We start from the raw sequence: 12197 nt of genomic DNA on the forward strand, positions 1-12197 counted from the left end.
ATAAATAGATTTTTGGAAATCACCAGGCGACCCCCTTTCATTGCCCCGCGACCCCTCGGGGGGTCCCGACCCCCACTTTGAGAACCACTGTCTTATATAATGGTGACTTTAATAATTAAATCGCTTCAGGATTATGAGTAGTGTGGCTTGTCCATAAATATCTAAAATAAGATTTCTTGTGCAGAATGTGATGTTTGCACTATATACCCTCCAATAGTCCAATAACAAAATGACAGGCACGTTTTCAAAGTAGATCTTTATTTTTGTCTTTTATTATAAAAGGAAAAGAAAAGCTTATTCATTAAAGCATATTATATTTCTCCTACATATATTACACTACTACATACAATGCAAATATTCCTCATATTTCATAGACATATATATCCGATCTCTGAATGCATTCATGTGAGCCGAACTGGCCCTGACAGAGTCTATATTCACAGAATACATTCCATGGGGAGGGTCAGTCGAGAGGTTCAGGGGTGCAGGGCTGGCGTGCAATAGGAGACCAAAGTCTGAAAGTCCATTTCTATGGAATGGATGCGTAACTTCCCATAGAAACGGCAGGGAAGATAATGCTAGATTTAGATTGTAAATTAAAAAATACTGTCAGTAAATATCCCCGTTCCAGTAAAACGCTATTCTCAGAGCACTCAAATCTCTAATAAAGAGCAGGGGTCTCATTTATAAAAATTGATGTAGAGACCATCCTAAAAGTTAACGTACGTCAGAATAAGTTTGAATGTATTTATTATTGATAATGGCTTATAGGGTATACTTAAGTTAAATATGTTTACTTACAGCATAGGTCTCAAACTGGATTCCTGGAGGGCCACAGCTCTGCACAGTTTAGCTCCAACCCTAATCAAACAAAGCTGATCCAACTAGTCAAGGTGTTCCAAACTACTAGGCTGCGTCCGAAACCGTTTACTTCCATGCTATATAGTACGCTAAAATCAGTATGTGAGCTGAGGAGTATGTCCAAATTACTAAAATTTAAAAAAACAGTATGTGAGAAGTACCCGAATGACCTACTACTTCCGAAGAATCCATGCACGTTGCACTATCCCATGATGCCCCACAAGAGAACTCATGAATGGGAGTGAAGCGATGCAACTGACACGGTTAGGTCATGTGACCATGACAAAACGGCAAATGTAGTACATCCGGATTCCATTCATATTGCTCTGCACTGGCTTTTTATTGTCTACACCAACCCTGACCTGCTTATACTGTATAGAACGTACTTTTCAAACTGCCGAGTAGTATGTTTAAATCCAAATGCAGTACCTACTTGGTAGTGAGCAGTTTTGGCTGCAGCCCTAGAGACTATCAAGCAGGTGCGAGTTGGAGGTGGTTGAAGCTAAACTATGCAGAGCTGTGGCTCTCCAGGAATTAAGTTTGGGACCATTGACTTACAGCCTCCCATCAAGTTAGGTTTAGGGTTTGTTTTTGACAAATCACAACCTTAGCGTGAGAAGTACCCACGTTTCCACCCTAGTTTTGTGCATACGCCATGTTTATAAATGAGACCCATAGGACAGCATGCTCTCATTTTTTACTTTGCGACATGATTGATTATTATTAAAGAAACACCATCCTTCCTTTGCTTCACTATTCTCTTACTCCCCCCCCCCCCCCCCCCTTCTAAAAAACAATTAAACTGCTGGATCTATGTTGATCGCTGGCTACTCATTCACAGGTCAAAGGTCATGCCAAGGGAATGGATACGGCACCGTTGGCTCTACTTCGGCTGCGCGTGTGTACGCTGGATTCTGTGAGCTCTTCTCCATGCTCCTCCGTCTTCTTGTCGGCCAGGGTGGTGAGGAAGCGCAGGGTAACCGTGTCCCACTCCTCAGGGAGCAGCAGCAGCAGGAAGCCCAGGCAGATGATGCAGGTGGCAGCCAGACGCACCACGCTGAAGATGACCTCATGCTTCAGCACATCAATAGCTGATCACCGAACAAAGAAATTAAAAAAAAAAGAGAAAATCATGTTTAAAATAAAAATGTCTAAAAATAATGCCTGTTTTTGTTAGGAATGAACTTGAGGGTGTGCGGGATCAGTATGTTGTTCAGCTGATGAAATGTCTTTTTGACAACATTTTGAGCTCAAATGTTAAGGTCTGTTTTCCAGATGTCTTCACTGCAGTCTGTAGCGTGATAACATACTTGATCTGGCCTATTATGTAGTGGACATTGTAATGCACATGCCCCTGTGAGGATTGGGTTTAGGGTTGGGATAGGTGTAGACGTTAATGACTGAGGGTTGGGGTAGACATTAATAACTGTGAGGGTTGAGTTTAGGGTCGGGGTAGGTGTGGACATTATTAACTGTGAGGGTTGGGATAGGTGTAGACATTAAAACTGTGAGGGTTGAGTTTAGGGTTGGAAAAGGTGTAGACATTAATAACTGTGAGGGTTGGGTTAAGGGTTGGACAAGATGTAGACATTAATAACAGTGAGGGTTGGGTTATTAAAGGTTGGGATAGGTGCAGACATTAATAACTCAGGGTTGGGTTGTAAAGGGTTGGGATAAGTGTAGACAGAAATAACTGTGGGTTGTGTTGTTAAAGGTTGGACTAGGTGTAGACATGAATGACTTTGAGGGTTGGGTTAAGAGTTGGGATAGGTGTAGATATTAATACCTGAGGGTTGGGTTAAGGGTTGGGAAAGGTATAGACATTAATAACTGTGAGGTTTGGGTTGTTAAAGGTTGGGATAGGTGTAGACATTAATATATGTGAGGGTTGAGTTTAGGGTTGGGGAAGGTGTAGACATTAATAACTGTGAGGTTTGGGTTGTTAAAGGTTGGGATAGGTGTAGACATTAATATATGTGAGGGTTGAGTTTAGGGTTGGAGAAGGTGTAGACATTAATAACTGTGAGGATTGGGTTGTTAGGGGTTGGAATAAGAATAAAAAGTCATAACTAAGGGTTGGGTTGTTAAGGGTTGAGCTAGGTGTAGAAATTAATAATGCGTACCTTGACTCTAAAGGTCAAACAACAAAAAATAAGGTCAAAATCTTGGTGTGATTCTGGAGTCAGATCTGAGTTTCAATAGTCATGTCAAAGCAGTAAGAAAATCAGCACACTATCATCTGAAAAACATTGCAAGAAATAGATGCTTTGTTTCTTGGACTTAGAGAAACGTGTTCATGCTTTTATTAGCAGCAAGGTGGATTACTGTAATGGCCTTCTCACTGGCCTTCCCAAAAAGACAGTCAGACAGTTGCAGATCATCCAGAATGCTGCAGCCAGGATTCTGTCCAGAACCAGAAAATCAGAGCACATCACACCTGTCCTCAGGTTTTTACACTGGCTCCTAGTTACATTCAGAATAAATTTTATTACTTGTCTATAAATAACTAAATGACCTCAACACATTACAGATTTGCTCACTGAATACAAACCTAACAGATCACTCAGATCTTTAGGATAAAATAAACTAGAAAATCCAAGAGTTCAGTCAAAGCAGGGTGAATCAGCTTTCAGCTACTACGCCCCTCGCTGCTGGAATTACCTTCCAGAAATGATCAGATGTGATCCAACAGTAGGCACATTCAAATCAAGACTGAAAACACTTCTGTTTAGCTGTGCCTTTACTGAATGAGCACTGTGCTACGTCCAACAGATCACACTATTATGTCTTTCTTTTCTTTTTCATTCTTTTATAACCTGTTTTAACACATTTTCACCTGTTTTTAATCATTTTTATTATTTGTTTTTTTACTTTCTTATACTTGTCTTTTTTTATTCTTGTTTATGAAAAGCACTTTGAATTACCACTGTGTATGAAATGTGCTATATAAATAAACTTGCCTTGCCTAACAACTGTGATGGTTGGGTTAAGAGTTGGAATAGGTGTAGACATTAAAAACTGTGAGAGTTGAGTTTAGGGTTAGAATAGGTATAGACATTAATAACTGTGAGGTTTGGGTTGTTAAGGGTTTGGGTAGGTGTAGACATTAATGAATGTGAATGATGAGTTTAGGGTCGGGGTAGGTGTAGACATTAATATATGTGAGGGTTGGGTTTAGAGCTGGAGTAGGTGTAGACATTAATATCTGTGAGGGTTGGGTTTAGAGTTGGAGTAGGTGTAGACATTAATATCTGTGAGGGTTGGGTTTAGAGTTGGAGTAGGTGTAGACATTAATATCTGTGAGGGTTGGGTTTAGAGTTGGAGTAGGTGTAGACATTAATATCTGTGAGGGTTGGGTTTAGAGTTGGAGTAGGTGTAGACATTAATATCTGTGAGGGTTGGGTTTAGAGCTGGAGTAGGTGTAGACATTAATATCTGTGAGGGTTGGGTTTAGAGCTGGAGTAGGTGTAGACATTAATATCTGTGAGGGTTGGGTTTAGAGTTGGAGTAGGTGTAGACATTAATATCTGTGAGGGTTGGGTTTAGAGTTGGAGTAGGTGTAGACATTAATATCTGTGAGGGTTGGGTTTAGAGTTGGAGTAGGTGTAGACATTAATATCTGTGAGGGTTGGGTTTAGAGCTGGAGTAGGTGTAGACATTAATATCTGTGAGGGTTGGGTTTAGAGTTGGAGTAGGTGTAGACATTAATATCTGTGAGGGTTGGGTTTAGAGTTGGAGTAGGTGTAGACATTAATATCTGTGAGGGTTGGGTTTAGAGCTGGAGTAGGTGTAGACATTAATATCTGTGAGGGTTGGGTTTAGAGTTGGAGTAGGTGTAGACATTAATATCTGTGAGGGTTGGGTTTAGAGTTGGAGTAGGTGTAGACATTAATATCTGTGAGGGTTGGGTTTAGAGTTGGAGTAGGTGTAGACGTTAATAACTGTGAGGGTTGGCTTAAGGGTTGGAGTAGGTGTAGACATTAATATCTGTGAGGGTTGGGTTTAGAGTTGGAATAAGTGTAGACATTAATAACTGTAAGGGTTGGGGAAGATGTAGACAGTAATAACTGTTAGGGTTAAGTTTAGGGTTGGAATAGGTATAAACATTAATAACTGTAAAGGTTGAATTTAGGGTCGGGGTGTTAAGGGTTGGGTTAAGTGCAGACAGTAATAACTGAGAATTGGGTTGTTAAGGGTTAGGCTAGGTGTAGACATGACTAACTGAGGGCTGGGTTAAGTTTGGGTTGTTAAGAGTAGGGATATGTGTAGACATTAAGAAATGTGAGGGTTGACTTTAGAGTTGGGGTAGGTGTAGACATTAATTGTGTGGGTTGAGTTTAGGATCTTATTAGGTGTAGACATTAATATCTGTGATGGTTGGGTTTAGGAAAGGTTAGTTGTATAGACATTATTAAATGTGAGAGTTGAGTTTAGGGAGGGTCGGGTTTGGTGTAGTCAAAAACTGTGAGGCTGAGTTTAGGGTCAGGGGAGTTGTGGACTAATAACTGTGGGTTGGGTTTAGGATAGGGGTAGATGTAGTCATTAATAACTAAGGGTTGAGTTTAGGGTCTGGGTAGGTGTAGACATTAATAGATGTGAGAGTTTGGTTTAGGGGTCAAGGTGGGTGTGGGCATTAATAACTGTGTGGGTTTGGTTTAGGTTAGGGGTAGGTGTGTGGGCATTAATAACTTTGAGGGTTGGATTAAGGGTTGGGGTATGTGTAGATGTTAATAATACAAAATATAATGGGTAATTTAATAATTAATACAAACAATTCACATTTCAGGCAAAACAACCCCTCGCAACATGCACATACCAGATCCAGTATGTCATCATGCTACAGGCTAAGGCGAGGATACACTACCTGTTTTAGGGGCATACAGTAGTCCACATTTCAAGTGGATCAAAAAAGTTTTTCAAAATTGTCAGAGATTTTGATGAAAGGTTCCACTTGTTGAGTACCATGGTTTGTTAGAATCAATATTTTAAGAGTACTGAAAGTACAACGCCCAGTGCTTGGAAACACCTACACCATCTTTCATTCACACTCCTACATCACATGTCTTAGGACTGTGGGGAAAACAGAGCACCCAGAGCAAACACACACAGAAACACCTCCTGGTCCAGCCGGGTCTTGCTGTGAGACCATGCTAACAACTTAGCCACCATGCTTATTGCAATTTAGCATGTTAGAAATAAGTTTTGCTAAGTTGATAGATTGCAATAAATTAGCTAGCTAGACATACCTTTTTACTTACATTATGCTAGCTTAGTTGATATGCTTAAAGTTGTTTTCCAAATATCTGAAACATATAAATATCTGAACTTTCTGTCAGTATTTGTTAGTTGGAAAATATGTTTATACTGTTATTGTTATAGATATACAGGTATTTATTACTATACTCTCTACATTAGAGATTCATGGTCTGAATTATTTGGAGAACAATTCTTAGAACTATTTCTTTAAACAGTGTTTGCCATTGCACAAATGCTCTCTGAAACTGATTGCATTACATAATAGCAGCAACGTATGCTTGTCTATCTATCAGATGTGTGCATTTACAAATCTTGATCTTTTCATTTATTTGTCAAAATAACTGTTCATACATTTCATTGCTTGTATTTTGTTCACAAATGTGACTTTTAAATAACTTTGTGCTGGTGCAAACTGGTTGTAAATATGAACTCTTATTTGTTATTAAACTGAATGTTGCTATGTGGGTTGCTTGATGGTCCAAGTCAAAACTGCACTCTTAAACTTCTATTAAATTTTGGTCCCTAAAAAGTGTGTCAAAATAAGAAAAAAGTCAGATTTAAACACTCATTTTATCATCTTTCAGTTTAAACACTTTGAATAGTAACAGAAGGACAGTACGAAATATAAAAATTAATTAAAGCTGCAAGCAGCGATGATAGGGACCTCGCACCCGGGCTCACCGCCGCCGGTGGCCTCCGGATGACAAAGAACAGCGAACAATAATAACTTAAGCCGATATATAAAAAGAACCAGAGAAAATCACAGATTTATGCCTAACTTTCTCCTGTCAGCAGGTGGCGCTATGACTGTGTCTCAATATTGGCATGTAGATGTGTTCAGGAGAGGATTTTACTAAACCATGTGAAGTTTCAGGCTGATCAGACATTGTGGGGCTGAGTTGTAAGCCAAACTACTATCTGCCAGCAGGTGGCGCTATGACAGACTCAATATTATTATGTAGATGTGTTCAGGAGAGGACTTATATCAACCATGTGAAGTTTCAGGCAGGTCGGACATTGTGTGGTTGAGTTATAAGGACTTTCTGTTCCATGGCGAAGCGTTGAGGTTTGTCATGCCGCACAGACACTCTAGATCTAGATCTTTACAATATATCATCGCTAGAAATTTCAGATAACACCACCCAGTTTTGGTGCTGATACGATAAAATATGTGGGAGGAGTTTGTTACTCCGTAAATCATGTAATTTCCTGTGGCCAGCAGGTGGCGTTATAACTGTATCTGGATATTGGCATGTAAACGTGTTCTGGTATGGACTCTTATTAAACATGTGAATTTTGAGGCAGATTGGATAATGCATGCCTGAGATATAATGACTTCCGGTTTTGTGGCGAATCATCAAAGTTTGCGAGGCCGCCACAGACACGCCCATCGACAAAAACTCTAAAGCTTCGCAATTTAACATCGCCAAGGCCTTTTGATGACAAAACCCAATTTTGGTGTCGATCGGATAAAATCCCTAGGAGGAGTTCGTTAAGATACAACGCCTGGAAATGGCAAAAATGCCACTTATTTGCCGCAGGAAGTTAAAAATATCCGACTTCCTGTTGGGTTTGAGTTATGGCTCCAAGAGACTTTTTTGTATGTTTTGGCGTGTTTGAGGTGTGTGTCAATTTTCGTGCATGTGTGTGATTCGTAGATCAGGGGCTCGTCCGTTTAATTATTATAGGTGGCGCTGTCGAGTCATTTTGCCACGCCCACTTCAATATTGTTATGGGGATGTGTTCAGGAGAGGACTTTTATCAACTATGTGAAGTTTCAGGCAGATCAGACATTGTGTGGTTGAGTTATAAGGACTTCCTGTTCCATGGCGAAGCGTTGAGGTTTGTCATGCCGCCACGGACACGCCCCTCTGCAAAAACTCTAGATCTTCACAATATATCATCGCTAGAGCTTTCAGATGACACCACCCAAATTTGGTGCTGATACGAAAAAATTTGTAGGAGGAGTTTGTTACAGTGTAATACATGTCATTTCCTGTAGCCAGTAGGTGGCGCTATAACTGTATCTGGATATCGGCATGTAAACATGTTCAGGTCAGGACTCTTATCAAACGTGCGAATTTTGAGGCAGATCGGATAATGCATGCCTGAGTTATAACGACTTCCTGTTTTGTGGCGAATCGTCAAAGTTTGCGAGGCCGCCATGGACACGCCCATCGACGAAAACTCTAAAGCTTCGCAATTTAACATCGCCAAGGCCTTTAGATGACAAAACCCAATTTTGGTGTCGATCGGATAAAATCCCTAGGAGGAGTTCGTTAAAATACAACGCCTGGAAATGGCAAAAACGCCACTTTTTCGCCGCAGGAAGTTAAAAATATCCGACTTCCTGTTGGGTTTGAGATATGGCTCCAAGAGACTTTTTCGTATGTTTTGGCATGTTTGAGGTGTGTGCCGATTTTCTTGCATGTGCGTGATTCGTGGATCGGGGGCTTGTCCGGTTAATTTTTCTAGGTGGCGCTGTCGAGTCATTTTGCCACGCCCATTTCCAAAACCAGTAACAAACGTAAATTTTCGCCACTTCTGAGGTGTGTGCAAAGTTTCGTGAGTTTTCGGGCATGGTAAGGCCCTCAAAATCGCGATTCATTCCGGAAAAGAATAATAATAATTAAAGCTGCAAGCAGCGATGATAGGGACCTCGCACCCGGGCTCACCGCCGCCCGGTGGCATCAGGATGACAGAGAACAGCGAACAGTAATAATTTAAGCCGATATATTAAAAATATCTGAGAAAATCACAGATCTATGCCAAACTTCCTCCTGTCAGCAAGTGGCGCTATAACTGTGACTCATGATTGGCATGTAGATGTCTTCAGGAGAGGAAACTTATCAACCATGTGAAGTTTTAGGCAGATCGGACATTGTTTGGCTGAGTTATGAGCCAAACTCCCTTTTGTCAGCAGGTGGCGCTAAGACAGACTCAATGTTGTTATCAGAGATGTATAGTAACGAAGTAGAACTACTTCACTACTGTACTTAAGTACTAAAAGGCAGTTTCTGTACTTTACTGGAGTATTATTTTTTTGTCCTACTTCCACTTTTACTTAAGTACATATTTTCCATGAGTTTAATACTTTTACTCCGATATATTTTTTATGTGCTGCATCGTTACTCGTTACTAGGGGTGTCAAAATGATTGATATCAGTTCATTAATAGACCATAACCACTTATTACGTGATGACGTCATTTATCTCCTATGCGCGATGTCGCAATACTATGGCGAAGGACGGAAGCGCGAGGACGAGGCGGCATGAGCCGCTAGTTTACTATTTGGGAGGAATGTTGTAAAACTTCACCTCTGCCTATCTCTCGCTCTCTCACTTTGGACATTTGACCCGCTGGCCAGTTTGTAAGGTAACTTTTCCCCTCTTCTTAGCTGTTAAAGCTGTGGATCCAGACATGAGCATGCCTAATGTGCAAGTTTTCTCCACTGTGTCTATTACCTGTGAAAAATCACGTATTTTTCCCGCCATGGGTGAACAGCGCTTATATTTCTAAAGCCCTTTCCGTTGAGGACAATAACCAATCATAGCCGTGTAAGACCCGCCTGTCAGCGCTCAAAAAGCAGCCGGGATAATATTGACATGAGTTTATTAGCTGTAAATGCTCGTGCTGTCTTCTGTGAATGAGTTTTGTTTGATACATCCAGAAAGAGTGTTTTCTTTGAGCAGGTCAAATTGAGGGCACAGTTTGTATATCTGACTGCTGTATTAAAGGACAAAATTGTATTACAAAAAACCCTTTAACTGTCACACCAAGACAAAGCAATAGAATTTTTTTGATTGTATTTCTTAACTCCTAATGTCGCTAGTTAACACAATCAGTGCATTTTTATTCAACACATCACATTATTTCTAAAATATCAGCCTCTACCAAATGGTTGAGATGTTGGTTTATGGTAAATGTACCAGAATTAATAAATATACTACAGAAAATATGAACTGTAAGACCAATTTAATTAAAAACATAATAAAAATAAATAAAAATTAATACTAAATCATAGCCATAAGCCATATAATATTTCCGATTTTCATTTAACACAGTAATATACACATTTTCCTGTTTTTTTTTAATTAAAATCAAAATCAAGTGAATGAGTGAAGCAGGATTTAGTTTGCTTGTTTAGTTTAGTTTCACAAGTGCTTCCAGAAGACAGAACTCCTGTTTATTGTGGTATTAACCAATCAAACTTCAAAACTCCCAAAGTGTGAGTGTGTCTTTGTGTGTGTGTGAGTGAGAGTAAATAATGTGTGCGTAAGAGAGAACAAAAGTGTGTGCGTCTGTGTGTGTGTGTGTGTGTGTGTGTAAGAGAAAGAGAGTGTAAAAACAATTGCAACCTATGTAATGTCCCCACAATTCACAAAAATTTGTGTGTGAGAGAGAGATAGAGAGAGAACTGTGTGTGTGAGAGTGTATGAATGTGTGAGAGTGGGGAGAGAGTGTACATTTAGGTGTGTGCAGTGCAGTGTGTGTGTGTGTGTGTGTGTGTGTGTGTGTGTGTGTGTGTGTGTGTGAGAGAGAGAGAGAGAGAGTGTATGTATGTGAGTGAACATGCTGAATTATCTCATCAGTGAAGGCATTTTCTGGTAAAAGGGCCTGACGATGTGAGTTCCTGTACCATAGAAACTATTTACAGAGGAAAACAGTATCATAAGCCATGTTTCTTTTCGTTCTGCTAAATCAAGTACCCCAAAAAACATATTTAAAATAAACAAAATAATTAGTGTATTTTGATTACTTTCTTTAATAACTACATTACACAATACTTGTACTTTTACTTTCAGTACTTGAGTAGTAAATTTTGAAATAAACTACTTGCAATACTTAAGTACAAAAAATGTTGAATACTTTTGTACTTCCACTTAAGTATGGTGCTTAAAGAGCACTTCTACTTCTACTCAAGTCAATTTTTGATAAAGCACTTGTACTTTTACTTAAGTATGGGTCTCTAGTACTTTATACATCTCTGGTTGTTATGTAGATGTGTTCAGGGGGTGACTTTTATTAACCTTGTGATGTTTCAGGCAGATCGGAGTTTGTGTGGTTGAGTTATAAGCCAATCTACCTTCTGCCAGCAGGTGGCGCTATGACTGACTCAATATTGTTATGTAGATGTGTTCAGGAGAGGACTTTTATCAATCATGTGAAGTTTTAGGCAGATCAGACATTGTGTGGTGTAGTTATAAGGACTTCCTGTTCCATGGCGAAGCGTTGAGGTTTGTCATGCCACCACAGACACGCCCCTCTGCAAAAACTCTAGATCTTCACAATATATCATCGCTAGAGCTTTCAGATGACACCACTCAATTTGGTGCTGATACGGGAAAGTTTGTGGAAGGAGTTTGTTACAGTGTCAAACATGTCATTTCCTGTAGCCAGCAGGTGGCGCTATAACTGTAACTGGATATCGGCACGTAAACCTGTTCAGGTCAGGACTGTTATTAAATGTGTGAATTTTGAGGCAGATCGAATGATGCATGCCTGAGTTATAACGACTTCCTGTTTTGTGGCGAATCATCAACGTTTGCGAGGCTGCCACGGACACAGCCATCGATGAAAACTCTAAAGCTTCGCAATTTAACATCACCAAGGCTTTAAGATGGCAAAACCCAATTTTGGTGTCAATCAGATAAAATCCCTAGGAGGAGTTAGTTAAAATACAACGCCTAGAAATGGCAAAAGAGCCACTTTTTAGCCGCAGGAAGTTAAAAATATCCGACTTCCTGTTGAGTTTGAGATATGGCTCCAAGAGACTTTTTCATATGTTTTGGCATGTTTGAGGTGTGTGCCAATTTTTGTGCATGTGCGTGATTTGTAGATCGGGGGCTCGTCCGTTTAATTTTTATATGTATTCAGGAGAGGAATTTAATTAACCATGTGAAGTTTCAGGCTGATCGGAATTTGTGTGGTTAAGTTTTAAGGACTTCATGTTTCATGGCGAAGCGTTGAGGTTTGTCATGCCACCACAAACACGCCCCTCTGCGAAAACTCTAGATCTTCACAATATATCATCGCTAAAGCTTTCAGATAACAACCAACCAAATTTGGTGCTGACACGA

At 40.0% G+C, this 12197-nt stretch overlaps 1 protein-coding gene across 4 annotated transcripts in view; it reads right to left on the reverse strand.

Annotated features, from left to right (window-relative positions):
* Nucleotides 1–241: 241 nt before the first annotated feature.
* Nucleotides 242–12197, reverse strand: part of slc35f4 (solute carrier family 35 member F4) — an 83663-nt gene continuing 71707 nt past the window's right edge. For 2 of the 4 annotated variants that reach the window (XR_012393006.1, XR_012393007.1), the window contains exons 7-8: nt 1416–1952; nt 242–840 (exon numbers count right to left, since the gene is read on the reverse strand). Coding sequence is in view for 2 of the 4 variants with exons in the window: in XM_009293258.5 (XP_009291533.1) it covers nt 1711–1952 (242 nt within the window). In the remaining 2 variants the exon portion in view is untranslated. Of the gene's footprint in view, nt 1953–12197 lie in introns of all 4 variants that reach the window. The other 2 variants (XM_009293258.5, XM_009293259.4) reach the window with 1 other exon arrangement.

The sequence above is a fragment of the Danio rerio genome, chromosome 17 (assembly GCF_049306965.1).
Source record: "Danio rerio strain Tuebingen ecotype United States chromosome 17, GRCz12tu, whole genome shotgun sequence".
NCBI lineage: Eukaryota > Metazoa > Chordata > Actinopteri > Cypriniformes > Danionidae > Danio > Danio rerio.